Source organism: Saccostrea echinata, unplaced genomic scaffold (assembly GCF_033153115.1).
Source record: "Saccostrea echinata isolate AGI-Se365-2 ecotype Australia unplaced genomic scaffold, CSIRO_AGI_Sech_v1 ptg000042l, whole genome shotgun sequence".
Taxonomy (NCBI): domain Eukaryota; kingdom Metazoa; phylum Mollusca; class Bivalvia; order Ostreida; family Ostreidae; genus Saccostrea; species Saccostrea echinata.
Window position 1 is genome coordinate 2,250,411 of NW_026889791.1, and position 18,452 is coordinate 2,268,862.

An 18,452-nucleotide genomic window follows, 5' to 3' on the forward strand; every position below is an offset into this window, starting at 1 on the left:
AATCATAATTGAGATTTGGAATGCATGTTTTATTTTTCACATTCGAGCACAATTATTTTATTTCTCGCATAGTCTTAAAGTACTATAAATTTTTCTTCTTTTCGCTACATTTTTTATTAAATCAGTTGAACCATATCTAATGTGTAAATAGCTAATGTTTGTACACAAACAGAAAAACAAACAAACAAAACTATGCTATCAATTTTTTTTTATTCATATGCTGAAAACAATCAGAACATTCCATATAAGTGACTCGTGAACTAATAAGATTATTCGTTATCAATACATGTAAAGGAAAGGGTATACATATTATATATATTATATCATCTCAATGTACATGCGTATGTTATAATGGATATCAAACAGTTAAAACGATATTCAAACTGTTCATGCATATATAAAATAAATTTATAAATACATGTATATATATGGAAGATAATTTCGTCATAAATTAACACTGTTAGAATTTTTTTAAATAATAAAACAATGTTCCGGAAACTATAATAAGAGGGGGAAGTCTCGCTATGAGTGGGGGAAGGCTGGCTATAAAGTGAGCCTTCCCCCCGGAAGAACGGCTATATAGTGAAACTTCCGTGGGGGAAGTCTCACTATATAGCCATTCTTCCGGGGGGAAGGCTCACTATATAGCCAGCCTTCCGGGGGGAAGACTCACTATATAGTGAGCCTTCCGGGGGAAGCTTCACTATGGGGGAAGTCTCACTATACGACACCGGTACTACTCTTTTGGTCTTAATATTGCTGGGGAAGAGGAGTATCAATGTCATGACTTGAACGGAACCTGGAAAGATGGTTGATATCAAGAATATATGCAAAAAAGTGTGATGAGGTGCATTATTCATGCTTTAATATATATATGGTCTTAAATTCTGGGGGGAAGGGGGGGGGGGGAGATACCGAAGCAATGTCATCACGTGAACGGAACTCAAAGAAATGGCTGTGATCAAGAATATTTCAATTTGAGTACATTCCTTTTAATTTATGCGATACAGAACTGACGTACAAATTGATTTTTGTTCGGAATTGATGAGTCAGTAATAGAATATATTTCCCAGATGCCATTAAATTCAATTGACAAGTGTGCCTTTCATCTTTTACTACAACACATACGAGTTATTGAGGAGAATAATATTCCTTAGTGGAATGTTGCTAAAACCTTCGATTTTTTGCAGTACTCATGTGGAACCTTGACCTGCTTCGAGATTTTAGGAGTTATTTTTTTCCAGCTTGTATCTTTAGATATTTTGGAGATAAATACGATGAGGAATGTAATACATTTTGTTGGATAACACGTGACTGTATCCACGTGACACGTAACTGTAGCCACGTGATGGTTCTGAACAGACGGATGCAAGGCTGACTGGCAAAGAGAGGATTGTTTCCAATGTAATATAAACAATTATGATTATTTTAAAATTCAAAGATACTTAATGTTTTAATTCTGCTGACAACTTGTTTTTTTTATTATTTTTATTTCTTACTTTTAGAATGAATGATAAGAAATACTTTATTTAAGGTGAGAAAAGCTTGTTTTGTCTTATTAGTGCCAAAATTAATATTATTTTACCAATCATGGCAAACGTAATTCAATCAAAATGAAATTATTTCTTCATATCTGAGATAAAGAAAAGACCCTGTGTTCATTTATTCTTCTATTCAGATTTTGCGTTTTTAGTCCAATTGAAAGAAAAACCCGACTGACAATCCCGGTTTGATGGAGTTCTTGTTACGCTTTGTGTAGAAGTCTTCACTGTATAGGTGTTTCTACTGCAACGGTACATAAAGTGGCGATTTAACGGTAATTTTTTCACATTTATTTGTTTGTTGTTAAAAGCGATGATATAATGTTGCTTTACAACACTTGTTATCATAAGTAGTGACTTACTAGGTAATTATGACATTCTTGGTGCAGTAGATGTGAACTGTACGATGTCATACTAAAAAAAACAGTGAACCCTATTGATGGAAATGGTTTCTCCTTTTTTTTTTTTAATTTTAACTATCCTTTTTACAATCATACATTGTGAAACTTCATATAAGTATTATCTTAGAAAAATACACTGTACGTATAATTAATATTTAGGTCTTTTTTTTAAATGTATAATTTGTCTATAACCAATTATTTGTTTGTAATTATTATCTTTATAAAGAATGTGTCTTTTATTTTAATCCGTAACGATCTTTTCTAGTCGAAATGTGTTTGTCATCCGTATGTCTGTATGTTAATTTTTCACACTTCTCTAGAACCGTACTATTATAATCCAATCTTAATAGAAAGAATAAAGAGAATATAAAAGAGAATAAATGACTACATTTTCTTGAAAGGGGAGATACTGTAAATCACTCTTTATTCACGGGAACTTTATTTTCGCGTAATTACGCGAGACAATGTGCTTGCGAAAATTTCATTCTCCCGTATATTAGTATTCCGTAGGATTATATAGAGCAAAAACCACAATTCGTGAGAATTTTGTCTCGCTTATAAAGATTAAATGACTAATATTCCGTAGGATTATATAGAGCAAAAACCACAATTCGTGAGAATTTTGTCTCGCTAATAAAGATTAAATGACTATTTCGCTAAAATAAAATGACGAAAATTTAGTGATCTACAGTAATCAAGAAAAGATAAAAATAAGATGGATGTCTTTAAAAAAAATCTTCTCTAGAACACTGTATCATAAAAGACAAAATGTAAGTGAAAGATTCTTAACATAGCGTAAAATCAACTTAGAATCAGACCGGGGTAGGGTGGGGCCACAATATAAAATAAAATTATAACATCGGAATAAAGAAGAAAAATATTTTTAAAATCTTCTAAGGAACAGCGGATCAATGATTATTCAAAGTAATATGCAAGAATTATCAGGCAGTGTAGATTCAAGATGGTATATATTCAGGTACAGGGTGTTTCATAATATATGTCACACATCTAAATGGGCATAATCAGAATATCAAGCATGATACCAAAAATACCAAAATACCACAGACAATCATATTAATCTAAAATTATGATATTACAAAATATAGGGAAAATTATAATTCCATGAAGTAAGCTGATGATGTAATCAGTGTTGTCATGATTTCAGCCGTTCTCAAAATGGAGTACTACTAGCAACAAAAATTTGAGATTTGTAAACTTTTATTATAAGCACGATATCCTAAATATTCTATTGACATTGTCAAATTGAAGTCAATCATTGAAAAAAACTTGAGAAAGTCAGTTAGATCTGAGTTTAGGGAAATGGATTGGGACAATGCAAGTGTATCAAGTGTATTTAGAAATTTTCGATTTAAATTGAGTGTGTCTGCATACAAGATTTCAGCATTACAGCATTTAAAGCCAACTGACAATCGGAGTTGGTCAAGTTTGCAAAATTGATTGAAAGAGCAAAAGAAGTGGACGTCAGCACGTACCGGTAGTTCTGAAATGACACATTTATTTAAATGCATCTTTAAATAAGAAAATGAATATGCACTTCCGGGGGTTCTAAAAAGCTAGATATATATTTATATTTTTTAGTTTTATATATAAAACAAGAAATCTGTCAAGTATCCTGTGAAACGTACGAGGCAGTAGTCAGAAATTTCTGAACACGAATCTCTTAAGTTATTTAGGACAATGGTAAGGAAAACACGTGGAGTATAACATTTTAGGAAATCGTTGCCATAGAAACTGAAATGGAGAATGTTGGATACTTTTAACTTAAAATAATAATTTTGAATATCTGCTGATTACAATGATATATAAAATGTATATGTAGCTTTTGTTGTAGTTTTCTTTCTCCCTTTAGGTGCGTGACATATATTGTGAAACACCCTGTATATTGAAATTATATCCACTGGGGATAGAGTTGGGCCACAAAAGGAGAAAACTTCACATGGGAATATTTTGGAAAACAAATTTTCTCAATAACAGTAAGGCATTAATTATTCATATTTTATTTACGATATGCTGTATCAACGGTTTTTTGATATCATATATATGCTTCTTTTGTATTCCTATCGAGAATGTGTTTGTGTTGATTGCTATTTGTAGATTTTGATCAATATCCAAGGTATTTTAGATTAAAGATTGTTTTAAATCCTCAGCAACGGGTTAGGGTTGGGCTGAAATAGAGGATCAAAGTTGTTCTTGGGAATGTTTGAGAAAAGAATACTGTAGATCTACCTTTTTTTCCTCGTGGGATTAACTTCCTCTATGTACACAGTCACAGAAATTTGTCACAGCGTAGTTCAATTACCTTTAAGCATTTTGCTGCAGATCTGTATCGCACTAGCCACAGGATTCAATTCAATGTGCAGTCGTCAGTTTCATTTTTAGAACCAGTGGTCTACAGATCTGCAGCTATCAGACAGTCATGCAGTCATTGAAAAAGAACCTAGGGACCATATTTGATAACATCCTATCAATCCGAAGTCGCATTGTTGAACATAAAGAGAAATACTTCAATCTTATTTTTAAGAAGGCGTACATACACAATTCTGGAGATTGATATTAATTTGTTTAATATATTGTAAGAATACATGCAATGAAGCGAGGGCAGTCCAAAAAGTTCGTTGACACATGCTTTTGTGGGTTTACATTAACTATCTGCTAAGTCTGTCCGATAATATTTAAATACACAGCATGATAGATAGTTTTCAGTAGGCCCAAATTATCAAGAGTTATTTCCCGTTGGCCGCCATATTGGAGGTCAACATGCTCATATTCCTTCCTTATTCAACCAATTTAAACTTTTTATACTGGCCATTGTGGGGTAGGAAGCATTGTTTTTCTGAAAAATATACATTTTTACCAGGTTGACCACCAAGATGGCGGCCAAGGGAAATAACTCGAAGAGGAAAGACGTTGTATGAAAACTATCTATCTAGTAAATATATAAAAATCAGAGCAATGCACAATAAATCAGAATGTTATCAAAATGTATACTTTGTGCATACAAGACACACAGCCCTGTCCGACGTTAAGCCAAATTCATAATAATGTCATGATTTTCATCACAAATCAGTGGTCTTCCATTTCTTGAACATTTCACATTTACGTTTACATTCGCAACGTTTACATTTATATTTACGTTTGAATTTACATTTGCAACGTTTACATTTACGGCACACATCTTCCTCATCCTCTGCATGCACGAATTAATGAGACATATGTTCCTTGGATATTGATCAAAATCTACAAATAGCAATCAACACAAACACATTCTCGACAGGAATACAAAAGAAGCATATATATGATATCAAAAAACCGTTGATACAGCATATCGTCATCACTATTATTGATCAAAAAAGAACATACGTTAAAAATTAGAAACATAAAACTATAAATGAACAACATCATTACGTTTATGAACTTCTAATGTCATGTTTTCTAACTACAGCCTTTCTTTTTGAAATGACTGCATACTATATGAAATTGGATAGCATTTGTAATTTTGATTAAAATTGTAGGTATAAAACATCCAAATATGAAACAGATGGCGCATAATTTGTAGTGTCTTATATTTGGAGTACACAGAGTTTGTAATGAGTAGGCGACATATGAAAGAAAGTACTATTGTTAATTGATATGTTGTTGATGTATCTAAATGTTATATATCTAAATGTTGAGTTGAATGCCACATAAAGAGTTTCCTCCTTCTTGTGTAGAAGTTTTAAATAAAATCTGCTTCATAGGAATATACAAACTGAGAAAAACAATTAGTGCCCATGCGAAGAGTGCTTAACAATAAATGTCTTTTTAAATTTATCTGCATTTAAATAGGAAAGAGGTTGGGAGGTGCTGACAATCATGTTATACATGTAAACAAACTTGTCGATGAATGAAATAATCAATGTAGTCAATCCTATAAAAATGCACAAAATATATTTATGCACTTAAATGCACTAAAATATATTTATTGCTGTGGTAAAATTTAGAAATTAAGTTCAAAATTAAGGATTATCTCCCTCACACATACCTCTAATCCTTAGACCTATTTGGCCCCAGCCTTTGACACCCCTTTTTTCAGCTTTTCCAAATTTTTTATTTAAATATTTCGGATTTCCAACGTTTCTGCATGAGCATCACTGATGAGACATAATTTGTCGAAATGCGCATCTGGTGCATCAAAATTAATACTGTATAAGATTTACACTTAACCATCAACGATACTTCACCGTTATGACAAGAGTTCTGTCCCTTCTTTATAGTCAGTTACATATATAGAAATAGACGTACATGTACTTCAAAATAAGATTTTCTTTTCTGATTTTGATCGGTGTTTTAACACAATATTTTGTGAGCTGTAGTTAATTTATAGCAAAATAATTTCTGTTGCATAAATTTTTTATGTGTAAAGATAAATGGCAAGGTTTGTTCAAATGAAGTTATAAATGATACCTGGATCTTACATACATGTATAATTAGTAATTTCGGGGGGGGGGGGGGGGTCAATTTGAAAGGGGCACAACCAAGCAAAAATATCTTAAAAGAATAATGGGGCACATTTATCAAATAGTTACATTTTATGTTTTCCATCGTATAGTATTTATTGGCAAGATTATTATGGGGGGGGGGGGGGGTCATTGTTCTGACTAACCTGATATAGTCAAAAGGATTGTTCTATTAAAACCGTTCTTTTATAAATCCTTTGGTATATAGCCAAAAGATATCCTGCCACGATTTTTATTTTAGACTTAAGACAGGTATCTAGATGTCAAGATTAAGATAAATCTTAATATTTTCAAAAAATATTAGAGTTTTGCTGAAGAGCTATGATCCCATTTTACGATAATTTTCTATCTTAAGTGAAATGGTCTCCAGGCTCCGGGATCATGAAACTGTCTTAAGTCTTAAGTCAGACTTAACTCCAAAAATTTGCACTTAAAATTTAAGATTGATCTTAAAGTGGATCACAAAAAAATGACTTAGAGTTAAGATTGGAATTTTGTCTTAAATTTTAAGACTGCTCATGGGCAGTCTTAAGTTTTAAGATTGTTGTTAAGTACATTAAATATGGCCGACCTTATTGGACGTATTCGCCGATATTTTCAACAAAATCCTCATAGAAGGCGACTTCCACGTCCACGTTTGTCTCGGGATAGATTTAATCCACTGGAAATGAGAGACGACGATGAACTATTCGAGAGATACCGTTTTCGACGTCCAACAATCATTTTTATTGTTGATTTAATTGACAACCACATTCGCCATCCTACAAGAAGATCCCTCTCTCTGCCAAGTCTTCTTCAGGTTCTCGTTTTCTTGCGTTTTGTTGCTACGGGGGCATTCCATCAGGTTGTAGGAGATTCCATACATATCTCCAAGTCCACTGCGGGGAGATGTATTCGTCGAGTGGCGGCTGCACTGGTGCACTGATTTTCCGGGAGATTTATTAAATTCCCTACAGGTCAAGATGCCGTCAATGTGAAAAGGAATTTCCATGCAATAGCAGGTATCAATCTATTCACGAATCAAAAACACACACTGCAACCAAATTCACATCCAACCCGCTTTGTAAACATTATATGCGACCTTCACATTTGTTACGATAGCGCCCTCTGTATGCAAGAATGTACTGTACCGTAAACACTCTCGTAAAGCAAACCATGTAATATGTTTACCTTTGGAAAAAGTCAATTCTCTTTAATGGCATTATACTTTTTTCTTCCATAAAGCAAGCACTTTTTGTGACGTTCACCCCCCCCCCTCCCCCCACTAATTTTGCAGATATATAGATTACTATAGTAAACATACATACTATATGCTTGTGCCCCCCACAATAAAAACATCTAATGACCTTTTTTTTTTTTTTTTTGCTTGTCAGGAAATTTTTGGTACTGCCCCCCTCAACTTCTAACTGAATAATGTTATGGCTCTTCCTACGGGCCTGTCCCTTGTTTACAAGATAACAGATTAAGCGTATTTAATTGATCCCCCCTTTTTTTTCTAACAACGGGCTAGTTTGACCCTTTTCCATTATAATTGACTTAATTTTCATTTAAGTCTAAAACACAAAATCCTCCCATGCATGAAGAAATTGTTTACCATAAAATAACATTTTATATATTTTATTATATTTTTAGTCGGGAATTTTTCCATGAAAGAATTATACGATGTTTTTTCTTTCTTTTTTTCTTCCATATATATCTCCCATGATAAGAATTTACTCGATAAATAATTATTATAAATATAATTTATGAACAAGAGACCCATACGGGCCACATTTTAGACTTATCCAAGAAAAATTAAACAGAATTGTACACCCCTATTCACAAATCTTTGCATGGTAAATTGGCAAATTAATTAAATTACTCTGTTGTGGTCCTTGCAAGTTTTTTTTAAAGTTAGTTATATATATATATATATATATATATATATATATATATATATATATATATATATATATATATATATATATATATATATATATATATTCCCGCAATTTTTTTTTTATCTCCAAATGGTTCCATTAAAAACAAAAAAAAAAAAAACAAATTTGAATTTTCAATTTCTGTGATGCCTGCATATTAAATTCACTAATTATGGTCCTGCCTAATTTTAACCCCACCCTAATAATTTTTTAAAAAAGGGTCCCAGGGACCATAATACTCACCTGCATCACACTTGCATTTTTTTCTGAAAAAAAAGATTAATTTTTGTCCAATAAAATTTTGGACCCCATATTGTGATTTGATGAATTTAAATCCTTTGAAAAATAATTATATTAATATGAGGAATCATAAGCCTGCTGTTCATGAGATTTCTAAAGTTTTCTTCCCTATATATTTCTATGCAAAACTTTGATCCCAGCAAATTGCCCAGATTTCCATATAAGTTGAAAATGTGAAAGTTTTAGACAAGTCAGAAAGATGGATGCCAGTTACTCTTGCATCAGATAAGCTTACTTAAGTTTTTGCCTCAAGTGAGCTAAAACTTCAACCCATAAAACTTGGGAATATTTGCATATCAATATCAATGTGATTAAAATTGGCCCTACTACTCTTAGAAAGTTTTATTCCTATGTATTCCTATGCAAAGATCTCATCTTCTTAGTATTGTGGCTTGATGTACCCTGCTCCAAGGGATCATAATCTGACACTGGTGTTGGTTTTCCTTCAAAAGGTTTTCCCGGAGTACTTGGCTGTATTGACGGTACTTTCATAAGGATACAAACACCCAAAGAAAATGAGCAGGATTTTGTGAACCGGAAAGGTTATCATTCCTTGAGTGTTCAGGTACAATGAGAATACAGTCAAACCTTGCTATCTCGAAGTCCATGGGACTGAGAAAAAACTTTGAGATATCTGAGTATTTGAGATATCAAGGGTAAAATACTGAAGGAATATGTAGTTGGGGATATCTATGTTTGAGATACCAAAGTTCAACTGTATTTCCCTTTTTTTTTCTTGGCTTGAAAAATATTTTTAAAAAATTAACAGAAACACAGATATGACAAGACAATAGGGTAATCTTTTTTTCATCTGAATTTTTCAGATGACATGTGACAGCATTTTTTGGTAACAAACTGTGTGGCAAGATGGCCGGGCTCTTGTCACGATCTAAGGATATTTCGGGAGAGCAGGCTGTGTGAGCAATTTGAAAATGGTAATACAATGTAATACCTCAGTACAGAAAGGAGTATAATTGTCTTGAAAGGTGATGGTCTATAGCTTGTAAACAAACATATGTATATAAATCACCTCAGAAGTTCAAACATCAATTTATTCACCATGTATGTTTTAATCATTGGAAATTTAAGCAGCAGATTTCTATGGACATAAAAAATTAACAGAATATTAAAACATTGAAACAATCATTAAATCAATGATAAACAAATCAATTAAAGTGCATATAATGGTTTCTGCATGGCAAACATTCTTGTAATCACCAGGTCAAATCAATGCCTTTCATATTACAGTTAAAACTATTAACAATGTATATCTACTGTAAAATTCAGTGATAAATTCATATTAAGTACATGTATTTTTTTTACCCTTCACTATTTCTAAAGGCTTGTGAAAAAACATTTTAATTTATTTAAATAAAGGGGAAAATTAAAATTACCCTTAAAGACTTCAACAAAATAAAAAATAATATTATTATTTCAAGGTGAACATGATGGAGTAATTTTGGGAGACTCAGCTTACCCCTGTAAAACTTTTTAATACTACTAATGATTTACGCTACAGGGAGAGGTTCAACAGGGCTCTTTGTAGGACAAGAGTCCTCATTGAACAAACTTATGGTATTCTTAAAAGGAGATTCCCCTGTTTGTCAGTAGGACTTCGAACCAACCCGGACAGGGCCTGTATGTATGTTGTGGCATGCGTTACTCTACACAGTATAGGGATCCTACGCCAGGACATTGTAATCACAGACATTAACGACCTAGTAATAGCTGGTCCTGACATTGAGGACAACTTGCACATGATGAACCAAAATGGATTTGGTCACAGAGAATATATTGCTCATCAGTTCTTTAACTGAAAATATGTACAATCTGTAACTTTTGTTCACATCCTATTAAAAGATTTTGACAGTGCTTGATATCAAAAATATAGCGCTATCATTTTTTTCCTTTCCAAAATGATAGTTGAATAACATAATATGTTGCAAATTAATACATCAACTACCGATATATTAAAAAAAATTGTAGAATATGAATTAACTTTTTGATAAAGCAGTGGCACATGAACTACAAATACACAATTACTAATGCTAATTTGCTTCATCACGTATGCTGGTAAAAATATAAAGCATCATGTCCTCAAGAATTATCAAAAATTAAATTTATTTCATTTTCTTAGCAATTATTTCCAACTGCCTAAAATGAGTACAAGAAAGGTACCGTGAACGAGCTAACAAAATAATATCCCCCTATACAATGTTTTTACAGTGCCCATTCACTTATTTTGTAAATGTGACCTTGAACTTGCTAAAATGACCTTGGTTAAAATAAAAAATATGACTCATTCTCTGGTCATAAGTAAATGTGTTCTTTTTTAGTGAAATACTGATATCCAATGGTTCTCCATTAAAAAATATTGACCTGACATGAATTTTTACACTTTGCGTGCCAGTGACCTTAAACTTTCCCAAATGACCTTAGGTCAAGGTCAGGAGACACTTTTAAGTCAAAAACAATCTTTGCTCCAAGTATGTGCATCCAATGTTTCTCCATTTCAAAGTTATAGACCGGAAAACTTTTCAAAGTTATAGACCAGAAAACTTTGCAGAAAAATATGGGCAATGTAATCCCCCCCCCCCCCTTTCTTTATATGGGGTATAAAAATAAAAATGTCTAATTATACTTAATTGAAAAACAAATCAAAATCAAAAATGAGATCCATAACAGTAGTACAGTAATACAATGTCACTTGTCAAAAATTTTATAAATATATTAAATTGCTATTAATGTGTAAAACAAATTTAATAATGCAAAGTCATAGATCTTTAATTCTACAAAGAAGAAATAAAACATTCAGTGAATTATTACATGTATAGCAAATGCACATACTTATGAGAAACCAATTAAGCATGTATGTAGATACAAAATATCATAATGATGTCATAATGTTTGGAAATACACATACGTACAGTATGAGAATAATTGGATGGATGTTATCAATGTGTAAAGAATACATTTTACATACTTAATAAATTTAATTTGACCAGAGAGACATTTAATTATCAGCCAGAGGACAGGAAAGAAGGCAAAATAAAAGTTAAAAGTTTACAGACACATATATAGACAGACTGACGCCAGACAAATTGTGATCAGAAAAGCTCATAAGAATTACTATATATAGTAACTACCGCATGATGTATGTCACAACAAATGTATCAACACCCATGCATTACTACTCCCATGACAGTAATACAAAGCTAAAGGCATGCATTACAGCTTTGTAATACATGGATGTTGATACATCTGTTGTGAAGTCAGGCACATCGCACATGCAAAAACCAGTGTATTTATTACCACCTATTTAATAAAATTTACATTTCATTCATAAGGTGTTCGAAATTGAAAAAGGGATCTTTCTGTTTAATTTTTAACATTACATGCTGTTTCTGAAGATGGGCAAGCTGTTGTTGTTCTTTAATAAGCTTTCTTCTTTCTTTGATGTTGATTAGTTCTTCTTGAAGAAGCATTTCTGGTGTAACTTTCAAATGAACCTGAGGCTCTGTTGATGAAGTGGTAGATGTGGAGGGCAGAGGCTGTGTTTGTGGTAATAAATGCTCAAGTTGAGTGGTCTCACTAGTCAAATCAAATTCATGCAAGGCATGGTTGTCATCCAAGAAATCTACAACTGATTCTGCAAGAATGATTTTTTTTTTAATTTAACTTGTTGTGTCATAATGCCCCTGCAGTGGGGCATAAAAAAATTACATAATTTTTTGGATATACATTCAAATTCATATCTCAGATTTTTGATAATTAATTGATCTGATTTTTTTTTATTCATAATTTTTTTTTTATTGATGACTCTATCAACAAAAATTATCCCTGTAAAATTCATCTTTTTTTTATATACTTTAATAGTTCACCATACACTAAATAAAATAATCATTAATGTTATTGTGCATTAAAAACTTATTCATTTATTATTATTATTCATTACCAGCTGCAGTGTCTATTCCACTAGGAAGGCCACATAGACTTGGTCTGCCTTCCAAGTTGTCCAACAACAACTGTTCACCAACATTCGGGGATGATGGTTTTTTCCCTCCCTCAGTCTTAGGGTTCAAAATAGCACTTCTCTTCTCTTTTGCTACAATAAAGATATAGACAATCCATACATGCCAACTTTTGAAAATTCCCATGGGGGATTTTGCGCGTGACAACAATTTTCAAAGTTTTTAATTCTCGACATTTTGTGGTGAAAATAAATGTTGATCCCATTTATAAAATTTATAGTATTCAGACATCATTTATTAATACAGCTTTGAGGCTAAATAACACAAACAAAATTCTTCCTTCCAAAATTCAAATACATGTATCTAAATTTGCTTAAATAGGTGCCTCTATCTCTAAAGAAGTGATATCTATTTAGATAAACAACATTATGTTTGACCAAGACACATAATTTGGTGAAAAATGGGAAAATGTACAACTTTCAGTTCAATAAAATTTTTTGTAATGTTTTAGAAATATATGAAGTTTTGTTAATTTAAAGTTTCTGGGAAACATTTTTAATAAGATTCTATATTAACATTTTACACAATTAGAATTTCCTAATCAGACATTAAATTGAAAGAAATATTGAAAAATTCCCATGCTTTTATTTTCTTTATTTTGTTTATTCATTTATTTATTTTTATTTTATTATCATTCTTTTCTCTTTTTTTTTTGGGGGGGGGGGAGGGATAAGAAAATTTATTTAATCTTAAAATCTCTTGGGCATGCACTGTTATATAATCAATTTTATTTTAATTATTACTTATGAATTTAAATATCTAATATTTTTATGTATTTATAAATTCTCAGAAGAGCATCATACCTTTCTGTTTGATGTTCTGGTATTTCTTCTTTATTTCATCACATCTCTGCACGAACTAAATGTACTTCCACTACGGAAAAAAAACATGAATCTATTTAACAAACTATAATAATTTAATATTTCTGTTAACCAGCTGTGGTTAATTTTTAATATTTTATTTTCCATAATAAAGAATATATACATGTACTCATGTAGATACTTTGCAATATCTATTTATAGCTTTCGGGTTTCCCCTTTTGTGCATTTTGCTTTTCTACTAAATTGCATACAATATTTTAAAATCTTAAGACTATTGTATCTTTGTATATGCATGAGTTATTTGCTTAAAATCAGCTGTTGTAATGCACAGTCCGAGTTTTTAAGTTCGTTAGTGGTTGTGCTGTCGTATAATCACAACTAGGCCTATATATATAGCTGCATTACTGATAGTATGAACACCGTTTAAACTGCCACAGTCTAGTAGATTTTTAAGACATCATTGGTTTTCTTTTCAATTAGTTTTCATCAAAGTTTTATTTTGTGGCAATGCATAATGATTTGGGGAAAATGTGGTATGTCAACACTTACGCATTGATTAGGTCAGTGACCTCTTTCCAGGCCTTTGTCTTATCAACAGAAGTCCTCCCTGACCCGTCTAATTTTCCGAAGAGTACCTTCTCCCTCTTCTGTACCTCCTCCACTAATGTAATCTCTTCCCTGGGGTCCCAGTTACTTTTTCTTATTCGTTTTTTGGGAGTTTCTGCATCCATTGCGTAACTAATGTAAGCAGACGAAAATTGTATCTCCAAAACATTGGAGAGTTCCACATTTACCGTATACGCTCTAAACACCGCGTGAGTTACTATGACAATAAAGGGTTTTTTAAGTAAGACAAATCTTAACTAAGTTTTTGCTAAGATCATTTTGTGATCCACTTAAGTAAGCGATCTTAGCTAAGTCTAAATCTTAAATTTAAGTAAAAAATCTGACTTAAATTTAAGACAGTTTCATAATCCCGGAGCCAGGCTCCGGGATCATGAAACTGTCTTAAGTCTTAAGTCAGACTTAACTCCAAAAATTTGCACTTAAAATTTAAGATTGTTCTTAAAGTGGATCACAAAAAAATGACTTAGAGTTAAGATTGGAATTTTGTCTTAAATTTTAAGACTGCTCATGGGCAGTCTTAAGTTTTAAGATTGATCTTAAGTTCTTTCAAAATGGCCGCTGTTGTTGGTTTCTTGAGACGTGTTCAAGGGGGAAATGTTGATACTGTCCGGCGAAGACGGCGTCTCCCTCGCCCCAGGCTTTTCAGGGATCGGTTGAATCCACTGGACCTACGAACAGATGACGAGTTGTTCGAGAGATATCGTTTTCGCCGCCCTACGATAATGTTTATTTACGACACCATTCAGGACAGAATAACCCATCCTACCAAGAGATCGTTGGCCCTTCCAGCGATGATTCAGCTGCTGGTTTTCCTCCAGTTTGTGGCTACGGGGGCCTTCCATCAACTTGTGGGGGATGCCATCCACATCTCCAAAGCCACGGCAGGACGATGCATCCGCAGGGTGGCATCTGCAATAGCGAATGTTGCTGGCCGTTTTATTCGCTTTCCTTCTGGACAGGATGCCACCAACGTAAAGAGAATGTTTCATGCTATCGCAGGTAAGAATCCATGGCTTTTCACTTACATATTTCGAGACCTTCGCATTGAAAACAAACAACAGCGCCCCCTTGAATCAGTAAACACGTTTCGTTCTATAAGCATTTCGGTTCTACCTTTTCGACCCATATCTCAAGTCACTGTTTTAAATGCATTTATGTATTTCTTACATCTAAGAAAAAAATAAGGATCCCTCGAACATTATCAATTGTAATCATTATATATATGTGTGTTTTAGTGAGTGTGTATTGTTACTAAATTACATGTATATATACAATATGCGACAGAAAAGGGGGGTGGGTGGGGGGTAACTCCAAAATCAGTCATATTGTACATTGAAATCTTTACTATTCTACTCTTCATAACTTTATTATCATGTTCAGTAAATAATTAATCCTATTTTGATATGTTCATAACTATAACTTCTGTATGATTTTAAAAATAAAAAGGGAATCGGATATCATCAAAAGGTATATATATTTACTCACACAAACAAATTGAAAACTTATGATATTTGCTGCTATTGGCCTGATGAAAATATTAATCTATGAAATCTATTTATTGTAGGGTTCCCTGGTGTCTTGGGATGTGTTGATGGTACTTTTATCCGCATCCAAACTCCTACTGAAAATGAGCCTGATTATGTGAATAGAAAAGGATATCATTCTTTAAATGTCATGGTAATTGTTTTTTGATTCAAAATGATTTTAAATTAAAAAAAAAAAACATTAAAAGAGCTAAATAAGCTTTCAATGATTTAAATTTAGAAATAAAGTAGGCAATAAATCCGCTTATATGTGAATCCATCACAATCATTGACTTTAAAGATAAATAACATGCATGTATTATGAAAATTAAATTTACAAACAATAAATTAATGTTTAATTTGATCATATTTCAGATGACCTGTGATGCTAATTTTATGGTGACCAACTGTGTTGCCAAGTGGCCAGGATCTTGTCATGATTCAAGGGTTTTCCGAGAAAGTGTTCTCTGTCAGCAGTTTGAGAATGGTAAATAATATCACATGCAGTTAATTTTAACTGAATTTTGATAGAATATTTTTACTTAACTGTGATATTCCTATACCTCCCTGAAGATATATATGTAATAAGTGTAAGAAAAATATGGCAAATAAAACAAAACTAAATAAGGAACAGGAAAAAAACTGTAATGTTTATCAGTAATTATATGTACTGACATAAAGTAGATTTAAGGTATTTTTTTTTTCAAATGATAAAGTCATATGGCCCATAAAGGCCAGACAATAAACGCAATTTGAGTTTTAGTATATGTACATGTAGTTAAAATATTTTCAACATCTGCTGAATCATACTGAAATCTTCGTCATTTTGCTTTCCAGACCTTTTAGTAATTCTGAATTTATTTTTTTTTTTAATATATTAATTTCATGATTTTTCAGGTCAGCATAATGGTATACTTTTGGGGGACTCTGGGTACCCTTGTCGGACATATCTAATGACGCCTTACAACAATACCAATGATGTCAGGTACAGAGAGCGATACAACAGTGCACTGTGTAGAACACGAGTCCTTATCGAGCAGACATACGGCATACTAAAGAGAAGATTCCCTTGCCTTTCCATTGGCCTTAGAACAAGCCCAGAAAGAGCCTGTCAGTATGTGATAACCTGTGTTGTCCTGCATAACATAGGGATCCTGAGGCAAGATATTGTGTCCCTTGACCCACGTGACCTAATCATAGCCGGCCCAGATGTGGATGAGATCAATCACGGTAACAACAATGGTTTTGGATACAGAGAACTCATTGCCAGACAATGTTTTGATTACTAATTAATATCTCAGGCCATTCTCTTCTTAATTCATGAGAAACTAGGAAAGAATAATAATTTATAACTTGTTCAGTTCTTACATAATATACAGTCATAATCACAAAGCAGAAGTCATTTATAAATTTATACTGCTTGCAGTTTATTTAATGTTTTCTCCCAATATCAGTTAAATCACACAGTGCACTGTTGTATCACTCTCTGTACCTAGTACATCATTGGTATTGTTGTAAGGTTACAAACATACCAATACATTTCAGTATGTATCTGTCAGTGTGATAAATCATTATTATTAATAGTAATATTCTGTGTTCGTTTTAGCAATTATTACAACTACCAGTATATGAAATATATTTACCTTAATAGTTCAACCAGTATATTATATTCCGTTATTTACATGTAGTTATAATAAGGAAATTTCCCTTTATTTGTGGTTCCTATTATATAAGATTTATGAAGACTGGAGCCCCCTTTAAGCAGCTTAAGGCTGAGGTTAAAGTAAGTCAAACTCAAAGGTCAAGGTCATGAATTCAAAAGTGCTGATACCCAAAGAAAGGTCTTGTAAAAATAATTCATGTGTGAATCATGAAAGCCCTAGCTAGCTATCACCAGCCTTCAGAAGTTATAGCCGAGGTGGGTTATTTTCATTAAAGATAGGTCACACTTAAAGGTCAAGGTCATGAGGTCATACATGAAAGAAAGGTCTTGTTATAATGAATATTCATCTTAAATATGAAAACCATACCACCTCCATTCATAAGTTATGAAGTTAAAATTTTTGGCGACACAGCCAGTCAGACATATTCTATATACTCCTAAATATTTTATTATAGGGCATAAAAATTATTCCCTCTCTATATCTCATCTCATATTTCTTGAAAGCAGCAAGTGTCAATATGGATTGTCTTGCAGTGTAGTATTTTTCTTTTTCTTTTTTTTGTGACACTCTGTGAGTCATTCTATGAGACACAAGATACTTATAATGAAAATAAAACAAATTTATTGCAATGAAAGCAATGATAATAATATGATTGCTTAACTTTCCTTCAACATTAACAATGCAGTAAAATATCTACTACCAACAAATGACACATGAGGGAAAAAATGTGTAACTTAATAATGTAAAAAAAATTTGATTTTCATGAAGTTAATTAATAATCTTGCATTTTGAACTGAATTATGAAAAAAAAAATTGGCCCAAATCAATTTGATTATTCGTGTATATGCAGCATATTAGTTTGTAAAGTTTATCCTTCATTGTTGTGTCTATTTCATAACAATTTAGTTAAACAGTTTCTAAATGGATGCATGATGAAGTTCAATTTACAATTAACATGCACCAATGCATTGTACTTTATTTTATATTTCAAATGCATTAAATGTACTTTAATTATTTTATATTTCAATAAGAGAAATATTCTAATTAAATTCAGTGCAATTTTTTTTTAGCACATGCATGCTTATGCATGACTGCGTAAAGGGAAACA

The 18,452-nt window shown here is 32.3% G+C and overlaps 2 protein-coding genes, 1 long non-coding RNA gene and 1 pseudogene across 3 annotated transcripts; 3 read left to right on the top strand and 1 right to left on the bottom strand.

Annotated features, from left to right (window-relative positions):
- Nucleotides 1-1,246: 1,246 nt before the first annotated feature.
- Nucleotides 1,247-5,508, top strand: LOC133201166 (uncharacterized). The gene is made up of 5 exons (XR_009723062.1): nucleotides 1,247-1,404; nucleotides 1,506-1,534; nucleotides 1,679-1,816; nucleotides 3,813-3,936; nucleotides 5,476-5,508. It is a non-coding gene; the product is annotated as an uncharacterized LOC133201166 (long non-coding RNA).
- A 1,513-nt stretch (nucleotides 5,509-7,021) lies between these two features.
- Nucleotides 7,022-10,495, top strand: LOC133201150 (putative nuclease HARBI1; annotated as a pseudogene).
- A 1,457-nt stretch (nucleotides 10,496-11,952) lies between these two features.
- Nucleotides 11,953-14,261, bottom strand: LOC133201019 (uncharacterized). Its single transcript, XM_061336822.1, has 4 exons — nucleotides 14,080-14,261; nucleotides 13,578-13,582; nucleotides 12,634-12,783; nucleotides 11,953-12,327 (listed from the first exon to the last, which is right to left on the bottom strand). Exons 1-4 carry the CDS (start codon nucleotides 14,259-14,261, stop codon nucleotides 12,008-12,010), a joined length of 657 nt encoding a protein of 218 aa, XP_061192806.1. The 3' UTR covers nucleotides 11,953-12,007.
- A 414-nt stretch (nucleotides 14,262-14,675) lies between these two features.
- On the top strand, nucleotides 14,676-17,237 carry LOC133201148 (putative nuclease HARBI1). The gene is made up of 4 exons (XM_061336931.1): nucleotides 14,676-15,156; nucleotides 15,722-15,834; nucleotides 16,056-16,167; nucleotides 16,578-17,237. The coding sequence occupies exons 1-4, from the start codon at nucleotides 14,709-14,711 to the stop codon at nucleotides 16,967-16,969; spliced, it is 1,065 nt and encodes a 354-aa protein (XP_061192915.1). The 5' UTR covers nucleotides 14,676-14,708; the 3' UTR covers nucleotides 16,970-17,237.
- Nucleotides 17,238-18,452: the final 1,215 nt, after the last annotated feature.

Coding starts and splice junctions, on each gene's coding strand:
- LOC133201148 (XM_061336931.1), top strand. CDS start 14,709: ATGGCCGCTGTTGTTGGTTTCTTGAGACGTGTTCAAGGGGGAAATGTT. Junction 15,157..15,721: donor AATGTTTCATGCTATCGCAG/GTAAGAATCCAT, acceptor TATTTATTGTAG/GGTTCCCTGGTGTCTTGGGA. Junction 16,168..16,577: donor CTGTCAGCAGTTTGAGAATG/GTAAATAATATC, acceptor ATGATTTTTCAG/GTCAGCATAATGGTATACTT.
- LOC133201019 (XM_061336822.1), bottom strand. CDS start 14,261: ATGGATGCAGAAACTCCCAAAAAACGAATAAGAAAAAGTAACTGGGAC. Junction 12,328..12,633: donor TGGAATAGACACTGCAGCTG/GTAATGAATAAT, acceptor TCATTCTTGCAG/AATCAGTTGTAGATTTCTTG.